At 42.9% G+C, this 24,515-nt stretch overlaps 1 protein-coding gene and 1 long non-coding RNA gene across 3 annotated transcripts in view; one reads left to right on the top strand and one right to left on the bottom strand.

Annotated features, from left to right (window-relative positions):
- The window catches only part of Ca10 (carbonic anhydrase 10), a 457,862-nt gene extending 441,194 nt beyond the window's left edge, over nucleotides 1-16,668 (top strand). The window contains exons 7-10 of the mRNA XM_070028408.1: nucleotides 73-145; nucleotides 10,613-10,767; nucleotides 13,257-13,431; nucleotides 15,816-16,668. Coding sequence (XP_069884509.1) covers nucleotides 73-145; nucleotides 10,613-10,767; nucleotides 13,257-13,431; nucleotides 15,816-15,838 — 426 coding nt within the window. The 3' untranslated portion in view covers nucleotides 15,839-16,668. The remainder of the gene's footprint in view (nucleotides 1-72; nucleotides 146-10,612; nucleotides 10,768-13,256; nucleotides 13,432-15,815) is intronic.
- Nucleotides 16,669-16,978: 310 nt separating this feature from the next.
- Nucleotides 16,979-20,574, bottom strand: LOC138831177 (uncharacterized). 2 transcript variants are annotated; one of them, XR_011373129.1, is made up of 3 exons: nucleotides 20,358-20,574; nucleotides 20,087-20,254; nucleotides 16,979-17,109 (listed from the first exon to the last, which is right to left on the bottom strand). It is a non-coding gene; the product is annotated as an uncharacterized lncRNA (long non-coding RNA). The 2 variants fall into 2 exon arrangements; XR_011373128.1 differs by lacking the exon at nucleotides 16,979-17,109 and adding an exon at nucleotides 18,171-18,386.
- Between the last annotated feature and the right edge of the window lie 3,941 nt (nucleotides 20,575-24,515).

Below are 24,515 nucleotides of genomic sequence, written 5' to 3'. Positions count from 1 at the left end.
ATGAATGCATGACGATGTTTATTCTAGAAGAGCACTGCCCCATTATTAAGACTTTCTTTCTCTCCCCTCTAGGTTTCTGATTCATCAAACCCATTTCTTAATCGAATGCTCAACAGAGATACTATCACAAGAATAACATATAAAAGTAAGTTTGGTTCCATTATTTTTTTCCCTCTGTAGCAGCTACTCTGTAAAAGCTAGTCTTGTCAAAAGCTGGGAAGCCAGAACAGATGATCTCTGTGGGCCCCTTTCAACTTCATGATCCTTTAGTTCTGTAAGAAAGTCACTCCGGAGAGTAGGGGTTGGCCAAGAAGCAGCTCATTTCAGCCAGAAGTCTCCAGGGTGTCTTTGTCATCTAAGGCAATAATAATTATGATGATGTGGTCATCGTTATGCCATGAACTAGTAATGAGTTAGAGGATTCTGCTGGCTGACTAACTCCACTGTGTCAGCTGTCCAGAGTTGGGCCTTTGCCAATTATGTGATTGAAATAGCACCCACCAGATACTTTGGATCCAGCCTGTGTTCTTTCAGAAGTCCTCAGCTGGACGGGGTCTCCCTCTCCGTGTTGCTGGGTCCAGGATGTCCAGGAGGAGGCAAGGTGACATCTTTCTTCATTCTCCAGGATGCTGTCCAACTTCCCTGATATTTTCTGAGTGCTTCACACTAGACTTCTTCTTAAACAGGAAAGAGAGAAGAGGTCCAAACCCAACGGAGGAAGAGAAAAGAAGGATTCTAGGATTGCTGCCATACACAGCAATCCTAGAAACTGTGGGGCTGGGGAAGCGGTGTCAGTGTTCACTAGGAGATGAATCAGCATGGCCTTACAACATGGATTGTGACCTAATTTAGAAGTGAGCTATGGAGCCAAGGCTGGAGTCCAGTCTTGGCTTAGTCATTCATCAGGTGACTTCCTCGAGTGGGCTTTGTTTCCTCATCTATAAAGTGAGAACGTTGAACTTCGGGTCTGTAATTTCCTCTAGGTCTAGGGTTCTCAATCAAGCAATACACAAATAATGATTTTTACCAAAGGCGATAGCCAACAGGCAAACATTCTAGTTTCTGGGTGAGTCCTTGGCCAGCTGAGGAGTTCAACTGTGTCTGCGAAATCTCTCATGGGGATGTGGAAAGGACAGAGGGAATGTTTATAGGCCTTACCTTGGATGACTGGAGCCAGAGTATAGAGAACCCTGTCTCCATTCTTCACTCAACAAACACTTCCTTTGAGAATGTAAAGATGGCCCAGTACCACACACACTCCCCCCCCCCCAAGATGCATGCCACAGGGACGAGGTGAAGGAGCTGCTGGGAGCCAGCTACGTGAACCTGAGAATCATTCCATACTCATGATCCAGAAGCGTGAAATGAGACAGCTCCACATCCACCCTGCTTGCCTCATCAGTATGCCTGGGAGGGTCCACTCTAAGCCCACACAAGATTGCTCAACTAAGGGAAAGATTTCTGACTTGTCGTACATAAACAGCACATTTATAACTGCCCATAAAAGATTATTATTCTTTTAATTTTTTTCTATTAAAAAAGCATGAAAATTCAATAAGATGTTTTCAAATAATCTTAAAATTTGTAGTTTAGAGACCATGAAAAGACATCAACTGCACATTGAGCCCCCACTCTCGTGCAATCTGATAGATTGCCGCATGCGGAGTCCTTTCCTCCTGCACTCCTCCTTCCCCTCCCCCACCCCTGGTCTGATTAATATTTAGTGATAAGGTTGCTGCCACAGAGAGAGGACATGGGCAAGGCAAAGGAGACAGAGAGAGGGAGAAGAGGGAAGAAGGGGAGGAAGGAAAGAGTGAAGAGGAGGGGAGAAAGAAAAAAGAAAGGAGAGAAGGAGGATGGGAGAAAGAGTAAAGAAGGCAAGAAAGAAGGAGGAAGAAAGGAAGGAAAGGAGAGAAGGAGGATGGGAGAAAGAAAGAGTAAAGAAGGCAGGAAAGAAGAAGGAAGGAAGGAAGGAAGGAAGGAAGGAAGGAAGGAAGGAAGGAAGGAAGGAAAGAAGGGACGGAGGGAGGGATGGGAACAAAAGCGAAAGCATCGAGGTAGAGGAAGCAACATCTACAAAACTTTGGGCAGTGAAGTGTTCAGAGGGAAGAGCTCTATCTCCATCAGTATTTCACTTCAGTATCAAAAGTAAGGTGTATCCATTGTGCCCAAGATATGAACGGCCACCTTCAGTAACGATAATGCCAAGAAAGGTGCTCTAGAGCAAGGTCTGAATTCCATGCTAAGGAGCATAGACTTAAGGCCAGTGGTGCCCTTCCCACCTCTGAAAAGGCTCCTAGAAAGAACCTTGTTGGGAAGATGGCAGGAGCACCCTCTCCTCCATCCCTCATGCTCCACACCTGCCAGGGCAGCATAAAGGAAAGGGGAATTCAAGCAACAGAAAGAGACCTTGGCCTACATGGGGAGAGGTGATAACTGGCCCCTAATAATAACTGTGCCCTTACACTCTAGCAGGTAATAATGGAGATGTTCCCCATAGCGACCTTTGTCACTTACCTGAAGAGAGTAACACCACAGGGATAATGATGGCTTGATACACACCCAGAATGTCTGACACTCTGTTATACCAAGGACACTGGCAGAAAGGGACTGATTTACTCAGCAGGAAACAATGGCTCTCTTCCCTTCAACTGAACTCCCCGAAGACATCAGCCAGAGGAAGATTGAGCTTGTAGGTAGCAGGAGGATCCAACACAGACATGATTCAGGAGTACACATCCAGTAAGAAAACAGGAGCCTGGAAATCCCTTGGGCAACTCTGCAAGAGTCAGAAAGTTGTGCTGGTATGGGTGCATGAACTCAGGTTGAAATACAGATAATGCCATCAGCTTGGAACCACACAGGATACTGCTTCCATACTTTTAGGTGACACACACAGACACTTCAATCACAATACCCCAGGACATGGTCCCTCACCAACCTCCCCACTCTCCAGCCAGCTCATTCTATTGTTGCTACAAAAAAATAAAATCACGTCCCAGCAGAGCTTGTCTTGCTCACATAGATGCAGTGCTTACTCTGCAATATTCCAAGCATCGAAGCACTTTCAATCATCTAGAGCTTGTGCTATATGCACAGCAGCTCACCTACAGTGAGCGAGCTCAGCCCTTCAAGGTAGGTACAACTTCTAGCCCCAATTTCCACATGAGAAGACAAAGGATTCACATCTAGTCGATGACTACATGTCAGCCACTTCTGCATGAGAAACTCAACAGTTGGGATTGCCCTCCCACAATGGCCCATGTGGGTTGGACGGGGTGTCTCTGCTTCTAAATGGAGGTCTAAAGGTCAGCTGAGTTCCAGGATCAGGAGCATAGTGAAGACAAGTATTTCTGCCATCAGTCCAAGAACTCAGGGCAGAAATCAGAATCTTAGGTGTTACAGAAAGCTTCATCTTGAAATATATACACACACTCACTGCTGTTCACTAGCCAACACCACTCACGTGGCCAAGATGTTCAAGTTCAGTGTCAAAAATCTTTCATTGAGGAAGTGGAGCTGTGTGGCTCAAAGTGGTAAAGCCTTGAGCAACAGAGCTCAAGGACAGCACCCAGACGCTGAGTTCAATTCCCAGGACCCATTAAAAAAAATGTTCTCATGGAGATGAGGATGAGGGAAGGATCACTTCCCAAACCACAGCCCACTTTATTCCCCACTGGAGAGCAAGAATTCACACATGGGTGTTCCTGACGAATTTCCAATGTAGGGTCCTTCCTTCAGGCTTCCTCCCTCAGTGCAAGGAAAACTAATTCCGAAGTCTTCAGATGAGTTGTAATCCAGACACTTTGGCCTGGAACTTGTTCTTCATTCCAACTTGGGTTCCATTTGAAGAGTAATCTCTTTAGTGGTTGGATTTTAGTTGTTGGATTCCTTCCACTTGAAAGGAATATGTTAATCACAGAACAAGCACATTGGTACTTTTCCAGATCAGGCTCACCCTAGCCCAAACTCTCTGGAACTTGCCCTGCCTGTGTGTCCCTTGACCTCCAGTAGAAATACGTGGTCATCTAGAGGGACCTAGCAGCATGGCCATTACTGGCATGCATAATCACCAGAGAAGGCACAGGGACTGGCTTCAGATAGTTTTCTCTAAGTGTCCCCTTGGGGCCACCTTGTAATGAGAAGCAAAGCAGGACTTCAAGCAGAGTAACCAAAGAGGCCGATGGATGAAAAAGGCACTCTAGTTACTTGGTTGAGAATAGACCAAAAGAGGACAAGTGGTGCACAAATTAGAGAAACTGTAGTCATCCAAATAATGAGACAAGGACACAAAGACTGTGAGCAGGCCAGTGAGGGAGAAGTGGTAACGAATGATCAGGTATTTTTAAAAGAAAATCAAGGCTTTCTCACTAGATCAATTCCATCATCACATGACAGTGACAGGGATGCCTGAGTGACGGGAAGGAGGACCCTTCCACCCCTGAGATCAGGAAGACTTCGCTGCCATGTGACCATGGGTGGAAAGAAGAGCAGAAATTTTAAGCACGTTCTGCTTGGGATGTCTCTTGGACCTCCAAGAGGACATGTGGTGTAGGCGGTTGGATTCATGAATCTAGATTTCAGGAGAGTCATAAATATGGAAGACATCAACATCCAGATGGCAGTTAGGCTTGGGAAAAGTCATGGGAGTAAGAAAAAAATAGAGAAGAGAAGGCGGGATTATGTCTTCACTTTCGAAGAAGCTTAAAACTTCATGACTTAGAACTGGAAACTACTTCTAAAGATGTTTTTACAATCCCACCATGGAAGAGACTCCTGTGTGGCAATTGTACTTACCCAGCAAATGGAGCAATTCACAGAGGAAGAAATAAACACAGAAACCTAGGAAAAATCCAAGATGGAAGCCGGCCCATTTCCCTAGTGTTCAAGACCAGGCACAAAGGGTATGGTTAGCAAAAAGGAGAAAATCTGTAATAATCATTCTTTTGAGCCAGTCATGAAAAAAATCAATGCCAGGGAATTCATAAAAGATAGAATAAAGTATCTTGCCAAGAGGATGAAGACTTTTGGAAGCCAGGCTGGTAAAGGCCATCATACACGCGAGCGACTTGTATGTTCTTCTGAAGGGATGGAACTAGAAAGAATTGGTCTCTTATCCCAGCTTTACCACTTCCTTTGCTATACTACCACTTCAGGAAAGTGTCTTAATATCTCTGAAATACAATTCCCACATCAGCAAGATAAATTTTGAGAGGTTTGGGGTGAATACTAAATAAGGTTTAATCAAGATGATGAGTCAACTACCTGGACAATAGCTGGTATACACTCAATGTGCAGTATCCATTCCCACGTTATCCTGAGGTATTTTCATGTCAAATCATGCTTCCTGGAGGTCAAGAAGCTTGTCACTATGAGGACAGATAAGATTTTTTCTGAAGGTAAGTACAGCCCAGGGTTCATGGGCAACAGGATATGCTTATTTTCAATGAATCACAGCTCTTGTAAACACAATGCAATGCACAGTGATGACCAAATGAAGTTCTATTTTCCTTGGAAGCCCAGATTTCATACATCTGAGTAAGACTTTCACTAACCCAGCACCAACAATAGAAAAAAAAGACCTGCCCGAATTATAATTTCAGGCTGAATTTAGAAAATCTTCTACAGAAAATCCATTTTATTAAAGTTAAATTCCTCCTTCAATAGAGTGAAGGTCAAGACTGAACTCATGACATTGAAAAATGGATTTCCTGAAAGGATTTTCTTGAGAAGATTTCGGGTAATTTGCTAGAAGTATTTTAATTTGTTACTATGTACTGGACTAGTGCCTAGATCCTCCCCCTTTTCCTTGTGTTCATTAATTTATTATTGGAATATTTTCGATACAAGAAACATTTCTTCCAGCATCCTCAGACACTGTGTTTTATCTTGGTAGCCTTTACCCTCCTTAAATTCCAGCTGCCTCCTCCATACCATAGCTAGTAAATACGGTAGTTAATTGCAATCCAGTAAGAATCCAGAGAATCACAAAGCTCAAATTATAACAAGCTCTATTTGCTATATTGATCTATTTCTTCTAAAGAGATAAAGAAACACCACCGCAGGTATTTGGAGGAAGGCTTATGAGCAAGATGTTTGACACACGGAACCAGCCCCTTAAATGATCTTTTCCAGTCCTACTTTATTATAATTTTGCTTTAGCCCACTTGTCTCCGAGAACCCTTGCTGAAATATGAATGGACAGGCCAGCCAGTGACTGGCTTCTCCTTGGTAGTTGTGGGGATGTAGTCTCCGTTCTGCTCCTTAGGGGACACAGTGTTAAATGTGGTGAAATATCACCGGGGAGTTGAAGCATATTGCTCCAGGTGCCTTTCTCTATGCTTAATTGAACTTGTACTTTCATTTCAAGGGAATGGCATTGGAAATGTTTTTCACAGACTGTGAAGTGCTGCACGCCACACCACTTCCCATACTGCCGTCTAAACAGTCATTCATGTCAGCCAGGGACAGGAAAGGCGCACCTTACCTCCAAGAATCCAATTCTCAGAGACCCTTTTATTTTCATTTATTGTTTGTGTAAAACAAAAAAAAATCATATTACTTTATTCTTTAGTAATTGCCTTTTTTTTTCCATTTCGGCTGAATTTACCTCAGATTACAAGAGGAAATGTCATCCCACATAAAATTGCCATGTAGTTCCCTATTGATCAGAAGCTGTATTGATCTCTGGCAGTGCCAGGCCTTTTTCTCACTGGTGTGGTCTGCTTAGAATGAACTGCATAGGTGGGCAGGAGGTGGAGCGGAGTGGTCCACGTACGTGAGTGTGAGGCACTTTACTAGGGCTGCATGGAAGCTCAGACTAAAGGAAAGAGTCCCCCACAACACAGTCCTAGGCATTTCACCAGAATGTCTTTTTCTTAACCAACCACAACAAAGCCAGGAGCAAAAATTCAGTGTATTGTATCTGATAGATTCAGCCAGAGGCCTGTTGTATAGCAGTTGAGATCTGTAGTCATTTGAGACAGCAAAACTGGGCTCTCCACTATGCATCAATTTTCTGTATTTATTGATTAGCCAAGGGTTCTTTTTGTACTATGAAAATATAACAAATAAAATGTTTCTAGTATATATATATATATTATATTATACACATAAAATATATCTAGTATATGTACATATGTACATGCATATATACTTAGGAATACATAAAAAGTTACAACATTGCCATGCCAAAATTTGACCTGCTAAAGAAAAATTTAGCCAAATAAGTTTATGTATAACTTATGCTGTATAACTTATGACCCAGTTTACATGGGTCACATCTAGCAAAGAATGGGTCATCTAGCAAAGAATAGGAAATTACTGGCAAAGCCACAATTAGAACTTAGAGATGGATTAAGACTCATGATTTGATGTCCAAGGCTTTGGCCTTGATTAGCTATTTGTCTCCAGAGATAGACAGATAATAGATTGGATAGACAGATACATAGATACATAGTTAGATAGATACATATATATATATGCATACATATATTTATGCATACATATAAACATACAAAGACAGATATATACATAGATACATGCATGCATGCATGCATACCTGCATACATGCATACCTAGACACAGAGATACATAGATGATAGATATACTTACATTCATACATATATACATACATAGATTCTTAGATATATAGCTGTTATAGATATGTAATCTATGCAGGTGATAGCTGCATAGAAATATAAATGATAGATGAAATAGCCATATTTAGAGAGATGGTAGATAATCTCTGTATAAAATACTTTTATCTAGACTTCTGCCATCTCTTCTGCTCAATATACAAGTAAAGCCATCATGCAGAATCACCCATTGGCCACAGCTTCATACCAGATTTGTGTATTTTTTTTTGTTCACAAACAATGCTGTCACCCTTACTAATAATGACTAGAGCTGGGAGAGCCTGGAGAGGGGAATCCAGCTCCTAATGCATTAATTCTCAGGCTTCTTTCTGTCTACACTGCCCATCTGGTAACACTGATAGACAGAGGGAAAAAAGATGCTCGTCTGCTGCCTGCTGCATAGACAGGGTAGTTTGCATGTACCCATTAGTGTTTGCCTGGGATAGATCCATAAACACCACCCTTTGCTTCACTCCTGTCCACCCCCCCTCACTCCTCCACCCCCCACCCCACCCCACCCCCTGCCGCACCTAAGCCTTTCTTCAAACATGGCTGCCCACACTGTCTGGGTCTAGTCTCAGAGAAACATAGATGTTCTTTTCTCATGCCTGGAACAGCTCTCATTTCTACAGCCTCCTTCCTCTTTCCTCCCAACCGTCCTGAGTAAGATAAAATGCAATGATAGCAGCATGCTAGAGTACCCAATATGCTCCTTGTGCAAGCTTGGTTAAACAAATTACATTGACCTTTAATAAAAATGTGTAGATCACATCCTTCTCTCATTCAATATGTTAATCTTCAAGCCAAACCACCGTCAGACCAAGCCTCATTAAATGCAAATCTGATCATGCTATCCTTGACTTCAGTGGCTCCAAATTGCCTCCAGAATGGAACTCCAAACTCCCAATAATGCAGACAAGGCCCACTCTGCCAGCCTCATTGCCCATGATCTCCCTTCTCTTCAAGAGATTACTTTAACTACTGGGTGGCCCAAGCTGCTGCTGTCCCCAAGGCTCCTTTGCATGACTCTGTCAATAGCACCCTTGGAGCCTCCCTCCCCACACCAGCCACACACTGTTACATCAAGTCATCCAGAGCAGGTCAGCTCCTCCATTCATCCTTTCCTGAGTTTCCCAACTCCAGCCAGAACCGACATCCTCTCTCTGAGCTGTGCAGGCCTGTAGCACTGCCTCTATGATGATTCATTATGTCCTGCTCATCTAGCATCTGATACATAGGGGCCTGAGAAACAGGCACAGACAAATGAAGAATGCCCAACAAAAGCTGATCGTGCCCTTGACTGGTCCAATTCCAGAAGACAGGGTTTCACAGGAAATACAGCACTGAGAGGAGCAAGAAGACAATAGCCATCAGTAACAGAACCTGAAAAGAAATGGCCAGAAAGATGAGAACACCAACTACCAGGAGGTGCCAGAAGAGAATAATAGCATGCAGGCAAAAGACAGGAAAGAGAAGGGATCGAAGATAGAGAGGAAGGGTGAGAGGTTCATTGCCGTTTCCTGAGATTTTAAAACTTGAGAAAGCTGGGCACCGGTGGCTCACGCCTGTGATCCTATCTACTCAGGGGGCTGGGATCTGAGGATCTTGGTTCAAAGCCAGTCCAGATAGCAAAGTCCCCATGAGACACTTATCTCCAATTAACCACTCAAAAACTGGAAGTGGTGCACTGTAGCTCAAAGTGGTAGAGTGCTAGCCTTGAGCAAAAAGAGCTCCGGGACAGCAAATGAAAAAAAAAAAGAGAGAGAGAATACTTACAATTTTCTAAAAATTCAACCAATGTACCTAATTTTAAAAACAGAAATATACTAAAATACCTATCATAATTGCTTTTAGATTATTAGAATTGTATCATTGATATCTTTTTCCAGATAATCATATATAATGCTTTTTTAATGAAAAACTTTATTTCATAACAAAATATATAGAAGTTTGAACACCTCAAATAAATGTAAAAGGCTCTCCAAATGAGCCCAAAGAGAAGATACACACACACACACACACACACACACACACACACACTAAAAACAGTCATTGAACTGAAGCATTGCATATTTGTGGCAAGATTTGGACTGATCCTTTTTCTTTCCATACATATTTTCTAGGAGTTCTTTTAATTAAGCAATGTTAAATAAAGAGTAGTGGTTGGACAATTTTTCAGCACATCGTGACGCCTTTATTCATGTCATTGTGATCTTAGATAAAACAATAAAGACTCTTCAGAGTTCTTGTGTTGGATGGTATTATTTACAATTCACTGATGTTCACCATCCCATTCAGCTGTCTCAAATCACTGACATCAGCCTGAGCCATGTGACTTCCTTGGCTACAAAGAAGTATAAATGGGAGTGGCTGACACGTGCCACTTCCAAAACGGAAGAGTTTAGAGCCACCATGTTTCACCATGTCTGTGGCCAGACAGTGGCTGCTCTCAGAGCCTGGATTGTGAAATAAAATAAAATGAAAGACAAAAAAAAAAAAAAAGACAAAATGACATCAAGGGAAGCCATTAACCAACCTGGAATGGACACATGATTTTGAGCAATAAATAAAACTTCATTGTTAAAAATATATGAAGCGAGCTGCTGGTGGCTCGCGCCTGTAATCCTAGCTACTCAAGAGGCTGAGATCTGAGGATCATGGTTCAAAGCCAACCTGGGCAGGAAAGTCCATGAGACTCTTATCTCCAATAAACCACCAGAAAACCAGAAGTGGCATTGTGGCTCAAGTGGTAGAGAGCTAGCCTTGAGCTAAAGGGCTGAGGGACAGTTCTCAGGCCCAGAGTTCAAGCCCCACGACTGACAAAAGAAAAAAAGTATATGAGATGGGAGGGAGGGAGGGAGGGAGGGACAGGTGGTTTACTGCAGCCTATTCTGACAGATATATTCTTCTGGCTAGTAACTACACATCAGCACTTTCTCAAATAGATCTAATGTCTTTCTTCCCTTCTTCTCTAGATGATGCATATTTACTACAGGGACTTAATATAGAGGAATTATATCCAGAGACCTCGAGTTTCATTACTTACGATGGGTCAATGACCATCCCTCCCTGCTATGAGACAGCCAGTTGGATAATAATGAACAAACCTGTCTACATAACCAGGATGCAGGTGAGCTTACCAGTTAGCTAGTGGGGAAGGTGATGTGAGGACTGGATTTATTTTATGCCATTTGTGTTCATGTCCTTGGATTGTTGAAATCAGGTGCCACACCCTGGGGGGGGGGTGGCAGGGAGATCATAAACAAACTTCTTCCTCACAGTTCTGGAAGCTACAAGTTCAAGATCAGGCTGTCAGAATAGTTGATTCCTCCCAAGAGAAACAAGAAAAGGCTACTCCAGCTCTCCCCTGGCTTCTGGTGTTTTGCTGGAAATCTCCGTTGCTCCTTGACATGAGAAACATGGCCCCAATCAACCTCTGTCTTCATCTGCATCTGGTGTTCTCTGTCTGAATCTCTGTGTCTAATTTCCCCCAGCCTTCTTGAATTAGAAGAGCCCAGGTCAATTATTGCAACTTAACTTAGCTGATCCAAACTACATGACCCTGGTTCCAAGCAAGCTCAAGAGTCAACCCATGACAACTATGTTTATAGAGCTAGAACCTTGAATGACTTAGCATGAACAAATTATAGGAGCAGCCCACCTATCTAAGGAGGGAAAAGGCAGTTAGAAAAGCAATTCATTCCTAAATTATATTCTACAACTAGACTGTTCAAAGAGTAAATGAGCAAAATGATATAGTCAAATGTGTTTGGAAATGCCGGCTTCTAACAACTGAAAAAAAAAGCTATAAAATGGACTAGATGTGGTGGTATATATCTGTAGTTCCAGCTACTCAGAAATAAGAAGATTGATGTTTGAGGCCAGCATGGACAAAAATTAGCAAGATCTAGCTCTAAAACCTTCTGGGAGCCAGGCACTGGTGGCTTATGCCTGTAATCCTAGCTACTCAGGAAGCTGAGATCTGGGGATCACAGGTCAAAGCCAGCCTGCACAGGAAAGTTTGTAAGACTCTTATCTCCAATTAATCACACAAAAACTGGAAGTGGAGCTGTAACTCAAAGTGGTAGAACACTAGCGTTGAGCAGAAAAGCTCAAGGATAGCACCTAGACCCTGAGTTCAAGCTCTACAACTGACCAAAAGAAAACAAGACAAAACAAAACTCTGGGCATGGTAGCAAATGCCTGTGATCCCAAACTACTTGGAAAGCATTGATAGGCAGATTACAGTCCATGATGATCATTGGCAAAAGCATGACACTGCCTAAAAATAGAACATCTAACAAGTATAATATCCCGAGTTTAAACTCCATTACAAATAAATAAATAATAAGCAAGCTATATACATTTCATTATGGAAGTACTTCTCTGGCCTTTTAAAAAATGATATATGTGCCAGTCTCCAAGAGGAGGAAACAACTCATGTGTCATTTCAAAACCATTGAAGGTAAACTTTTTTTTTTTCAGATCATCTCACAGATAATCTAGTCTTCAGAACTGGGTAGGATCTTGCTAAGTAGCTTCTTGTACATCTCAGGTCTATCAATCACCTTACATCTGTGAAACACATATTTCTCTTTTTTTATTGTGAAGGGGACAAATTATACACATCTGTTCCTGTTCTTATGTTCTATGATTGCAAGTCCATAAAAAAAATTAAAGGAAGGGCCAGGTATGGTGGTACATGCCAGGTATGGTGGCACATGAAAAAAAAAGAAAAGCTAAAAATAAAAGGATAAGTTGCTCACATTGTAGAACACTTGCCTAGCAAGAGCAAAGCCCTGAGTTCAATCCCTGATACTGCCAACTCAATCAATAAATCCATCAATCAACCAATACATGAATGAATGAATGGAAAAATTGAACAAATGAAGTGGAACCCAGGCTCTTTAGTGGGATAGTCATTTACACCTCAACAATAATTGGAACAGTTTGAAGCCCTGCATTTTAATAGTGTTGTTTGGTACTTGATGACTAACAAGCATCAGTAGCCCTCTAAAGACAGCTTAAGCTTACAAAAAGTATTTATTTAAGCAGTACGGGATATCTTATGAAATTTTAAGATCAGAAACTGATATGAAATCTTGAATCCAAATGTTTGAAGCCACTCCTCTCTTCTTACCATATATAGGCAACGGTTGTTTCTCCCTTAATAGACCTATAATAGAACGTAGTCCCGATATTCACAGAAAATGAACTACATTGCTCCATAATTTAGCTCTGACCTATATAGCCCAGTCACTATGGCCTGAATAATAACTATGGGGGGGGGGGGTCAGTGATTTATTGAACCACAGGGCATTGTAGAAAGACACTTATCTGTATTTCTTCCTTAGACAGGCAGAGAGCACATTTGTTCTAGTGCGCTAAAAACAAAACCTCTCTCTCTCTCTTTCTCTCTCTCCCACCCTATCTCCCACCCTCTCTCCCTCCTTCCCACTCTCCCTCCCCCCCCCACACGCCCCCAGAGAATTTCATGGTACTTTAGGTCAACAAGTCCAGGTCACAAGGGCTCTTAGGGCCTCAGCCTGGCCCCGCCTTACTTCCTCCTGAGGGCGTGGTCAGGACGGGTGGGTCTCACAGCTCTTTCCTTTTCCTCAGATGCATTCTTTACGCCTACTCAGCCAGAATCAGCCATCACAGATCTTTCTGAGCATGAGTGACAACTTCAGGCCTGTCCAGCCACTCAACAATCGCTGCATCCGCACCAACATCAACTTCAGTTTACAGGGGAAGGACTGTCCAAACAACCGAGCCCAGAAGCTGCAGTATAGAGGTGGGTGCAGAGGCTCCAGGAACACAGGCTGGAGCTCTAGCTTTGAACTCAGATCTGTTCTTTAAAAGCCTGGCATGGTCCACCGATACACGGATCCCATCAGTAAGAGCAATCCACATTTGCAGTGTCCAGTCCTTTTCTGGAGCAATAAAGCTGCTTCTATATGATACGAAGTTGAAGGTGATTGACGTATAAGGTTTGATAGACATGATATATACCTACACTTATACGGAAGGTTTCATGTAACACGTTTCAAACCTTTGAGGCTCCTGGATTTCAGGAAGACAGACATCTTGTTTGGAGGAGGGGAGGGTGCCAGTCCTGGGACTTGAACTTGGGGCCTGAGCACTGTCTCTGAGCTTCTTCTACTCAAGTTTAGCACTCTGCCACTTGAGCTATAGCACCACTTTCGGCTATTTCTGAGTAATTTATTAGAGATTTTAAAAAGTCTCACAGAATTTCCTGCTAGGGCTGGCTTCAAACTATAATCCTCAGATCTCCACCTCATGAGTAGCTAGGATTACAGCCGTGAGCTACCAGCGTCCAGCAAAGCAGCCCTTTTTATAGTTACAGTAGAGCCCAGAAAGACTAGTTTCTCCCAAGGTTATATATTAGAACAGAACAACAAGAAGCATTAGCACTTTTGATTGCATCTCTTAGACAGTAAGCAAATTTCTTGGGTGCCAGGCAATTTGATTCAATAAGGACTGGGAAGATGTGTCTTTATCCAGTGCTATGTCCTTACAAGTGATTGCTATTCCTACTAGTGAAGGTGACTTTTGCCTCCTGTTCCCCTCTAGTCAACATCCGGCCCTCTCTCTCTTCCCTTTTGTGCACCAACTAAGTATGTGTCAATTGCTGTCATAAGCTCTCGGTGTAGAAAAAGATAGGAAGGTGGGACAGAGACTCCGAGATGATCTGGACTGGAAGTCAGGACACTTGAGATGAAGACCTTGCTCTAACAAGCCATGCAAATTTAGTTAGGACAGATATCCCACTAGACCTGGCCTCTTCCTGACAGTTCCATGCTGGTCTGCTTCAGAGCTTGAGGGACAAATGAGAGGCTGGATGGGGAGGCCCTTTGTAGCCACAACGTACTCCCCATACAAGGACTGTGGCTATCACCAGAAAGCTTTTAGAACCCGACACCAGTGGCTGTAATCCTAGCTACTCAGGAGGCTGAGTCTCAGGATCATGGTTCAAAGCCAGCCTAGGCAGGAAAGTCTATGAGACTCTTATCTCCAATTAAACACCAGAAAACTGGAAGTGTCTCTGTGGCTCAAAGTGGTAGATAGCTAGCTTTTAACAAAATAGGTTAGAAACAGTGCCCAGGCCCGGAGTTCAAGCCCCACAACCAACAAGAAAAAGAAAGAAGGAAAGAAATGAAGGAGGGAAGGAATGAAGAAAGAAAAGAAAGAAAGAAAGAAAGAAAGAATAGAAGGAAGGAAGGAGGAGCAAGAAAGAAAAACTTTTAGAAGCAGTTACCGCTTCCACCACTTCCCCTTGTTCCGTTACTTTACTCTCACTCACCAAGTTCCCAAGCTACAGATTTCTTGCTCTGTAGTTAGTAATAGTAGTAGCAGTAGTAGTGGTAGCAGCAGCAGTGGTAGTAGTTGTTCATTGACCCTTCTCTTTATTCCCACATATATCTATTGGGTATCTACTATATGCCAGGCTCTTAGAGATGGTAATGCAGAGGTGATGAAGGCAGATAAAGCCCTGATCATACAGCGCTTACAATCTACACCAAGAATCAGACACTATTCTGCAAAGGGGCAGTGAACAAATATGTCAAGCTTTGTAGGTCAAATAGCCTCTGCCTTTAATGATGCTATAGGAAATCAGCCATAGATGATAAGCAAGTTTATGGGTATGGTTGTACTTCAGTAAGACTTTCAGGTAACCTGTTGGGTTTGGCAGACTGGGGTGAAGTGTTCTACCCACCTCCCCCGGTCTAGACCTGGGCCACCTACTAGAACTTTCTGTCTAGTAGATATTTCTATTATCCAATACACTAGCTCTTAGCTCTGTGGCTGCCATAGCTAACCAATACACAGCAAGCCACTAGCTATGGAATGCTTGAAGTGAGGCTATTTTGATGATTCAAGCAAAATTTTAACTTTAATTCATTTAGAGTTCATGGTAGTATTATGTGACTAATTGCTACCATAATGGAAAATGGGCCTAGAGGTTATAGAGAAGGGGAAACGTATTTGAAATGCAAATACATAATAAGCAAGTATTACAGAATAACCCCTTCCTCTTTGGAATAAGTCCCCCCAAATCCTATATATACATTGATTTAGTTATGCTTTGATGTGTTTGTGTGTGTGTTTATGTATGTGTATGTGTGGTTTTGTTTGTCTCTCTCTCTCTCTTTTCAGTGAATGAATGGCTCCTCAAGTAGGGAACTAAGCCAAGAAGAATCCCACCTCAGTGAAATGCTACAACTGTGAATTGACGTAACCTAGAAAGAACCCCCCTTCTTTCTTCTCTGTCCTTCCTTCCCCCACGCTCATTCACTCTTTGGATTGGTCCCTTCTTCATGAAGAGTCTACAAAACCATGGCAGAGGAATGAATGCATCTCTTAAACACATGCCCAAACAACAACAGCAACAAGACACACACACACACACACACACACACACACACACACACACACACACACACACACACACACACACACTTATGATGAAAGAAGTCAAGTTTTCAGAAACAGAAGGTTCATTCCTAAGCGGTCTTACAAAATAATAATAATAATAATAACCAGTCAACCGATTAAAATTTTGATACTGTTTCCTGAACTAACAAATCTACCCAATGAGACTTTTCAACCTTTGTACATACAAAATTCTTCTGAAAAGAGAAGGAGAAAGAGGAGGAAACACAGCTCTGAAAACATCTATCAGAATGCATCAGGTCATCTTCCGTTGTGTCCTAGGATCTTTTGAGGATGCTGGTGATGGATCATAGACACTTATTTCTAGATTATGATTCTTCTGTTTACTCAACAATTGAAAAAAAAACCAAGGACCGACATCAAAGAGCTACCCATTGTATATATTTCACCGCAGACTATAAAGAAATGGAATTATTTCCCTCTTTGTCACATATCTGTAGTAGGATTTGCCAAGATCAGAATTGATCCATTTGCTGTTTCTTGTTTTCCAAAGGTCAGACATTGTGTTGGGTTATTGTTAACAGCTCCAATAAATGTGTTTAACGAGTTAATTTCATTTTGCTGGCTCGGGTCTGTTCTCCTTCCTTCCAGGCTGAGCCCTGGCACCATGCAACTATCTTCTTTGATCTTGTGTGTTTCTGCATTCTCCATATTTTGTTCATTTGTAGCCAGTTCTACTGAGTTTGTGGCAAACAGGAATGCATTTGCTAAGCAAGTATAACTTTTAATTCCACTCCATGGCTTGATCATTCATTATGAGGTGAGCTTTCAGCCTGACGTAGCAGGCGACATTCCTTGCGTCTCAAGACTGCCATTCCCCCACCCTCCCCAGCCCGCCCCACCCCACCCTGTGATGCTCCCTGAAGGAATGCACTCTGCCTTGTAAATTCCTGGGAAAAGGGGTGTCTTTTTCTCTCCAGGTGCAGACAGATCTCACAAAGTACAAACGAATGCCTTTCTTTTCTTGTTTCTAATGGTCACTCACTGTGTTTGGTTACTGTCAAAAAAAAAAAAAAGAAAGAAATCAATAAATGTGTTTAACAAGTTACTCAGTACCCCTGTCTGAGTTTATTGGGAAGAAGGATGCTCCCTGCTGAAGTCCCTGAGCCCTGCTGGGTCCATAAGCAATTGCATCCAGTAAGCTGGACAGGCAAAGCTGCTAGAACAGCCTGACTGGCTGGTCCCAGAGCCAGGTAATTAATACCCTGTTGAGAAAACATATAGGCTGAGCTGCTGGAAGGAGGACTTGGATGTTCGTTCGGTGGCCAAATTAAAAATAACTTGCATCTCTCCTTTCTGTCCCAATCTCCACCAAGAAGGGAAACTAGACATGCAGAGCCTGTGCCAATGAGAATATTCACACTGGAAATCCACCAAGCCACAAGATACTCCCAGAACGAAAACTTCAAACACAATCTAAAATAACACCCTTCACTGAATTTTCTTTTTCACGGTTTTCATCAGGGTGGGTCACAGCATAACCTTAGCCATGAGGTCATCTAGAGGCATTCTAAGCAATTGTATTTTTTTCCAGAAAAAAAAAAAAGGTTTCAAGTAAGCAGCTGTCATTCTTGGCTTTGTGTGGCTCCCTGATTCCTCCCTAAGTCAGAATCCTCTTTCCTCTCCAAGGGCAGGCACGAAAGAATGGCTGAAGAATATGAATAGCAAATCAGCCTCATGACTTGAGCATGCCTACTACTGGCTCTGAGCAGGTTACGTCTCTGCACGTGAGGGTTCTCTAAACGGTACTTAAAGAGCACTTGTTCACCTACTACTAGAAGTCTAGCTACAGCCTATGGTATCTCCCTTCCCAGGAAAGGCTTAGCATCAGCCACAGTGGGCACACTACATTAAGCTCAACAAGAGCACCGGGTACTTAGTAAACAGAAAGAAAAGAAAAACATAACTGCCTAAAGTATGTGGAGGAAGGAGTGGAGAAGAAGACAGGGTGGTCTGGGTTCCAAAGCCCTGTTCTGTGTCCAGCTTCCTCTGCACCTTTGGGTAAGTGGACTTCCCTCCCTGAGGCTAAATCCTTACCTATAAACAATTTGGCCAAGACAGCCTTCCATGGCCTTTCAACGCTATCATCCCCAAATGTGTCTCTCATTCAGGCTTTTCAGCTCATGGGGGAAATGCAGGCAATCATCCTTGGGATCCGTGGGCATGGGCAGAATTTCATCATGGGCCAGAAGAATTCAAATCAAAGTGAACTGGTCCCCGCCTTGTATCTGTTTTCCAGGCCAGTCTTTTTCTGCACCTACTGTGTTTCCTCACCTAGACAATGGTATGATAGGCATAACCACATGGGAGTAGTAAAAAGTAGTTAGATTAGTACCTCTCAACAACAATAATAATAATAATAAAGTGCTGAAATCCCTGGGATTTGGCATGGTGAAGACTTTTAGGAACAAAAAGGGCTCTGGAAGGGGCAGGCTCTATGTTCTGCAGTGGGTGTCCATGAACTAGTTTGCTGTGTGAACCCCAGACTGACATCGGCATCCTTTCCACCCTGGGAGGAGATCTCCAAAATGCTCAGGAAACTCATCGAATTGCATCCTCTGGGGTATGCTGGAAGAAGATAAACTTGCCTTCAAGATAACCATGGGGAAAATTAAATGGAAAAAGAAAACCCAGTGTAGAAACCCATAACTCCTTCTGAGGACCACGTGTGTAGTTTCTGAACCTTGTTCCTATCTCTCTGGGTAGCGGTTTGCTTTCCATGATGATGTCAGAACAGCCACAGCCGGCTGTGTGGAATGTGTCTGGAATCCAGAGCAGGACAGTGAGAAGATGTCAGGGAATCTAAACGCCACAGGCATCATCTGTCACAGCCCAGGCCAGCTAGATATCAAGCTGGCGTGATGATGACGATGTAGTAAACATGCACCAACAACTCCAGAGTGGATCCTTGCTGTTGGAGCCCAGAAAGCAGAAAGAGCTCTTGAGAGGGTCCCAATTCCTCTGTCCTAGAAAGTCTAAGGAGTGGCTTGCATACCCTGAACGACTAGCAGACTGAACATAGGGGGGAAAAATCTGCCAAGGACCAGCCAGGGAAATCTTGACAAAACTCACCCCAGGTTTGCACATGTCTTGTGACCTGAGACCTGTGTTAAACAGATGGCAAAAGTCTTCTCCTTTCACTCACTCACTCCTGCTTGTCTGTCCTTGTGCAAAATGTGGAACTGGCTTCTTAAGGAAGGAAGTGACTGGCTCAGGGTCACACAGCTCCAACATGTTTGGAAGGCCAGATCCAATTCTTTTTTTTTTTTTTTTTTTTTTTTTTTTTTTTTTTTTTTTTTTAAATTGTATTTTATTTTATTTGAGAATATATTGTACAGAGGGGCTACAATTACATGGGCAGAATAATGCATACATTTCTTACCAAGCATTGCAGCCTCCTCCTTTGTTTACCCTTCACTTCCCTTCCAGATCCAATTCTTACAGGTGGTTCCTGAAATATGGCTCCAACCATCACAGCCTCTCACGAGCTGATGAATATGCAACTGATCCACTGAGGGTGAAGTCTAGCACCAGTGTTTCAACAAACCCCAAGTGGCTCTGGTACACACTCCAGTGTGAAACCACTGTAAGCCAAACATTTATTCCTACTAACTCCCGCCTTGGGGGTTCTCAGACTTTGGCATAGGTTAGAATCTCCTTAGCTCACACCCTCAAAGCAAATGGAATCTCTTTCCTTTCTTTAAGGCTAAATAGCATTCCATTGTATGTCTATGCCATGTACATTATCCATTCCTCTGTCAATAGACAGTTAGGGATTTTTTTCTCCTTATCTTTGCTATTGTGGATAATGTTGCAATGAATGTCAGAGTGTAGGTATCTTTTCATGGTCATGATTGCAATTCTTTGGGGTGTATGCCTAGAGATGGGAGAGAGCTGGATCATAGAGTAGTTTTCATTTTTCATGGAATTTCCCTACTGTTTTCCATAGTAGCTACAGTAATTTGCATTCTTACCAATAGCGTGCAAGGGTTCCCCTTCTCCACATCATTGCCAACATTTTATCTTTTGTTTTCTCCACCATTGTAATTCTAACAAGTTCAAGGTGATACTTGCATAGCTTCAATTTGCATTTCCCTTTGAAACATGTGTCACATGCCTGCTTGCCATTTGCATGCTGTTCTCTTTGGAGACATAACATCATATTTTACTTGCACTGTTTTGGTTTTGCTATTGGGTTGTAGAAGTGCTACACAAGATGATTCAGATATAGAAGAACAAACTCACCCCAATCCCACTTATGTTAGGATTTAACACCGCCAAATGAAGCACAGTCAAGATCACAGTTTGTGAGCGCTACAACCAGAAAGCTAGAGCAAAGGTTAGATTAGTAGCTACCCTTCTGATGCTAGAGAAGCCACAGGTGAACATTCTGTTGATGATGACAGAATGGAAAGATTCTTCCCTTTGGGTCCCTAGGCACTTAGTCCTATTCTTTACAGTGGAGCTGTGGTCTGAATGCCTTTCCCATCCAACCCACACCACACCCCACCATCCATACATTGAAATTCTAAGCTTCAAGGTGATCATAATAGGAAATGAGGCCTGTGGAGTGTGGTTAGGTCATAGTGGTAGAACCTCACAGATAGGATTAATGCCTGTATAGAGCAAGTTTATGGGAGACACTTCTCAGCCCTTCTACCATTGAAGACACAACAGGAAGACATCATCTATAAACTAAAAGCAATGGGTCTCACCAGAATTGTTAGAAATAAAGTTCCATCATTTGTAAAGTATCGGCTTATTGATACCTTGTTATAACAACCCAACCGGACTATGGCATGACTGAAGGTACAGAAATTCGTCATAGGTCCCCAGCATCAAACAAGTTAAATTAGGTTCTCTATGAATCCAGGTCATCCATGGAGAATTTTTGAAGCCACAGATAATTTACTTTGCCATCTACAGTGTTATCTGCCCATTAGAATCACTTAAGATGCTTGTTCTGATTATTGTTGCTAATTTTCAAACTTCCCCTGGTTACTCTGATACCTATCATTGTCCACACAGATACAGATGCAAAAGGTTACACACATGCATAGGCTACTGACTCTCAGAAAGACAATCACCAAGAATGGCAGAATAGAAAGCTGAGAAGAAAAAAAAAGAACAATACTCCCAGGTTGGTAGTTGCTAACCCAGGAATCCACTGAGCTATGCTAGTCGGGCTCTTACATTGATGAGGACACTCAGCCCTGCCAGCCAGTTGAATCCAAAGATAACGAATGGTTACATTCAGCAAGAATTCAGAGGACAAAACTAGAGCCAAACTGACACTATGCCCACGCCCTCATACGAGTGAGCGGAAGATAAGACAGTTCTGCCTCCTGGTCTTAAGAGGTCTCATGAGTGAAATGGATAAAATTATTTATTTTCTCATAGCCAAACAGACTATGAAAAACAAAAGTAGAAAGAAAAAAAAGGTGCAGAAAAAGCTTAGAGAAAGTGTTAGACAAATGCCAGGCAGTGCTACTAGAAGGCTAGTAAATGCTTCTGTGTCCATGAATGCAGATGCAATGGAGGGGGGTGGGGGGTAATACCACGAGGACCCTGCAGCAACAGGCTTTGTCCTCCAAGAACTTGGTGGAAAAGCCTTGACAGACTTTAGCTAGACTTCCCCCATACGCATGTTAGAAATAAAAACTCAAGTTTGTTGCATCTGAAGAAATACTTTTGAGAGCTGGGAATTGGGGAAGGGGAAGGAAAGACTATCTAGCGAATTGTAGAAGGGACAAACTGATCCCAGTAGAGATTTCTAAGAGGGAGAGAGGAAATAAAAAAAAAAAAGCTACCCAGTGAAAACTCACTGAAGTTGGTAAAAGGACCATGTATGGTCAGGTGAATCGACAAGGAGCTGGGATTCCGGAGAGGAAGCAGCCTACAGGGACAGTAGAGAGGCTGTGTTCCAAAATGGCACAAAAGCCCATGCTACTGAGCTCGCCGGAGATACCAGCCAGCAATTACCTCCAAGAGTTCTGCCGGGCCCCTTCAGAGCCAAGGCCCCGGCACACATTTCCTTTCATTCACTTCGCCTGCTGGACACTGAAGACTTAGCACTTACTTGATCAGGTACAGTAGCAGGGAGAAACCAAAGGGTAAGTTGTGGTTCCTCCCCTAACGAAGCTTCAAATCCGATGGGAGGTGATGGTGAGTGAGCCTGGAACTCAGGCTATCATCTATATGACTTAGACCGTTTCGGTCACAGTTATTTTGAAACTGCCCGAGAAGTTGGCTGAGTATGATGGCACAATCTTGCACATTGCATAAAACTGCCCAGCTGAGAGGATGACTGAAGATATCTTTTTGCAATTCATTAGCCTCCAGGGAATGAATAGGTTCTTGTAATTCACACAGACATTGCTTCTGTGCGCTGAGGCCCAGAAAGCAACAACTTTAAGACTGATAGGCAATTCCAAAATAAAGAACAAGGCCTTGATTGAAAAGCTTGGTGGGGAGCCTTGGTATAGGAAAAGGAATTTGAATGAGCCCTGCCAGGTGGCAAGATCAGAATAGGTGGGAGCAAATATGCCATTCCAGACAGGCAGAAGAGCTGGGGCTGAGAACTGCAGCTACAGTGAGCCCAGCAGGTGCACTAGTATGATGAAAATGCACAGCTCAGATAAAAGTAGACTAAGGGGAAACTAGCTGGACTTGAAAACAGGAGGCTAAGGACAAGAGGTCTAGTGTGTAAAGTGGGATCATAGCAAAGCAAGATGAGTGCAAAGAGGATGTGTGTTTAAAGCAATTCACAATTATGCCTCCTAAATTAAAGAAGAGGAGGAGGAGGAGGAGGAGGAGGAGGAGGAGGAGGAAGAGGAGGAGGAGGAGGAAGAAGAGGAACTCCTCACCCTTTGCAAGCAAACGTCATGAGAACTATCTGCTACATGGGATTTTAGAGGAGTGGTCTTAGTATAGTAGAGTAGGAAGCGATTGTAAGTCCTGCAGAAAGATGACACAGTCCCTGGGGTCTAGGAACATGTGCAGGTCACAGATCCAGGAGGTCTATGGAGTGGAGGATTCTTTACTCACTGTCAAGATCTTTAGATCCTTACTGGAGGGGAAGGAAGACATGCGAAGCTAAGATCTATACCTGGTTGGTGCCTTCTTCCTGTCTTGGAGAGCCTGATCTTTCCAATTCCCCAGACTCCCTGTGCTAAAGGAGTAGCCCAGTTGCTCAGTGCCCTTGCCCAGAAAGACCCTTCAGCTAACAGCCACTCCAGGAAATAGATGAGAGATCTTAAAAAAAAAAAAAAGTTGGGGAGGAGGGGCATTGGTGAGATTCCAAGAAGGAAGTGTTGGGAACAGAGGAAACAGTGATTCCTGGTATATGTATTCATCATCACAGTCTTCCTTAGATGATAGTTACTTTTATTACAGACTCCATTTTACACAGGGGACACTGAAGGACAAAAGACTCAAGGTTGTTCCACTGAGAGGTTAAGAAGAAGACAGTCTCGTGTCATCAGAAAGATGTTGATGATACACACAGCAGAGATGAATTAAAATAAGTAACCAGAATGTGTGAAAGGAATTAAAGCTGGCCATAGTGCCATGTCTGTAATCCCAGCACGTGGGAAACGGAGACAAAAGGATCAAGAGGTTGAGGCCAGTCTAGGCTAGCACAGTGAGACCCTGACTCATAAAAACCAAATTATGGAGACATAGCTTAGCAGTAGAGCACTTACTTAGCATATGCAAAGGGAAGGATTCAAAGCAGCCATTCCAACAATTATGGTATGAGTGTGTTTACAATATCTTTGTTCATAATAGCCAAAAGGGGGAAAGAGCCCAAAGACTCCTGAAGAAAATAGCTAAATGAAATGTGGTATGTGTGCACAAGGGGCTATGGTTTGGTCAGAGAAAGGAATGACCTGCTGATACATGCTGTGGCATGGATGTTCACATGGGTGAACATCACACTAAGGAAAGACGCTAGACACAAAAGCCTGCAAAGTGTCTTACTTCTGATCTGTCAAGTAGCCATGACAAATAAAGCTGTAGTGACAGAACATGAGTGGATGGTTACCAGAGGTGAGTTAAGGAGAACTGAGCAACTGCTTAACCAGCACAAGATTTTCCTTTGGGGATCAGAAAAGTGTTTTGGAAACACTTGGTGGTGGTTGAAAAAAAACTGTGAACATAACTATATTCCACTGATGCACACACTTGAAAATGGCCAATTCTAAGTGATATGAACTTTTCCCCTCAACTTAAAAGCTCAAGATGGGAAAGGCTGCTTGTGACGACACCTGCTTGGAGAAGGAGGACATACAGGGAGGCCTGGGGCCTGTATAGTCGACCTTTAGCTTGTGGATCATGACCTTGCACAAACATAACTTTATTGCATCACTTAACTGGTGAAGAAACAGGAAACTGTATCTCAGT

Source organism: Dipodomys merriami, unplaced genomic scaffold, assembly GCF_024711535.1.
Source record: "Dipodomys merriami isolate MVZ:Mamm:240054 unplaced genomic scaffold, mDipMer1.0.p SCAF_19, whole genome shotgun sequence".
Classification (NCBI taxonomy): domain Eukaryota; kingdom Metazoa; phylum Chordata; class Mammalia; order Rodentia; family Heteromyidae; genus Dipodomys; species Dipodomys merriami.
Note: the sequence above shows the minus strand (reverse complement) of the source record. Positions and strands in the feature narration are given on the sequence as shown.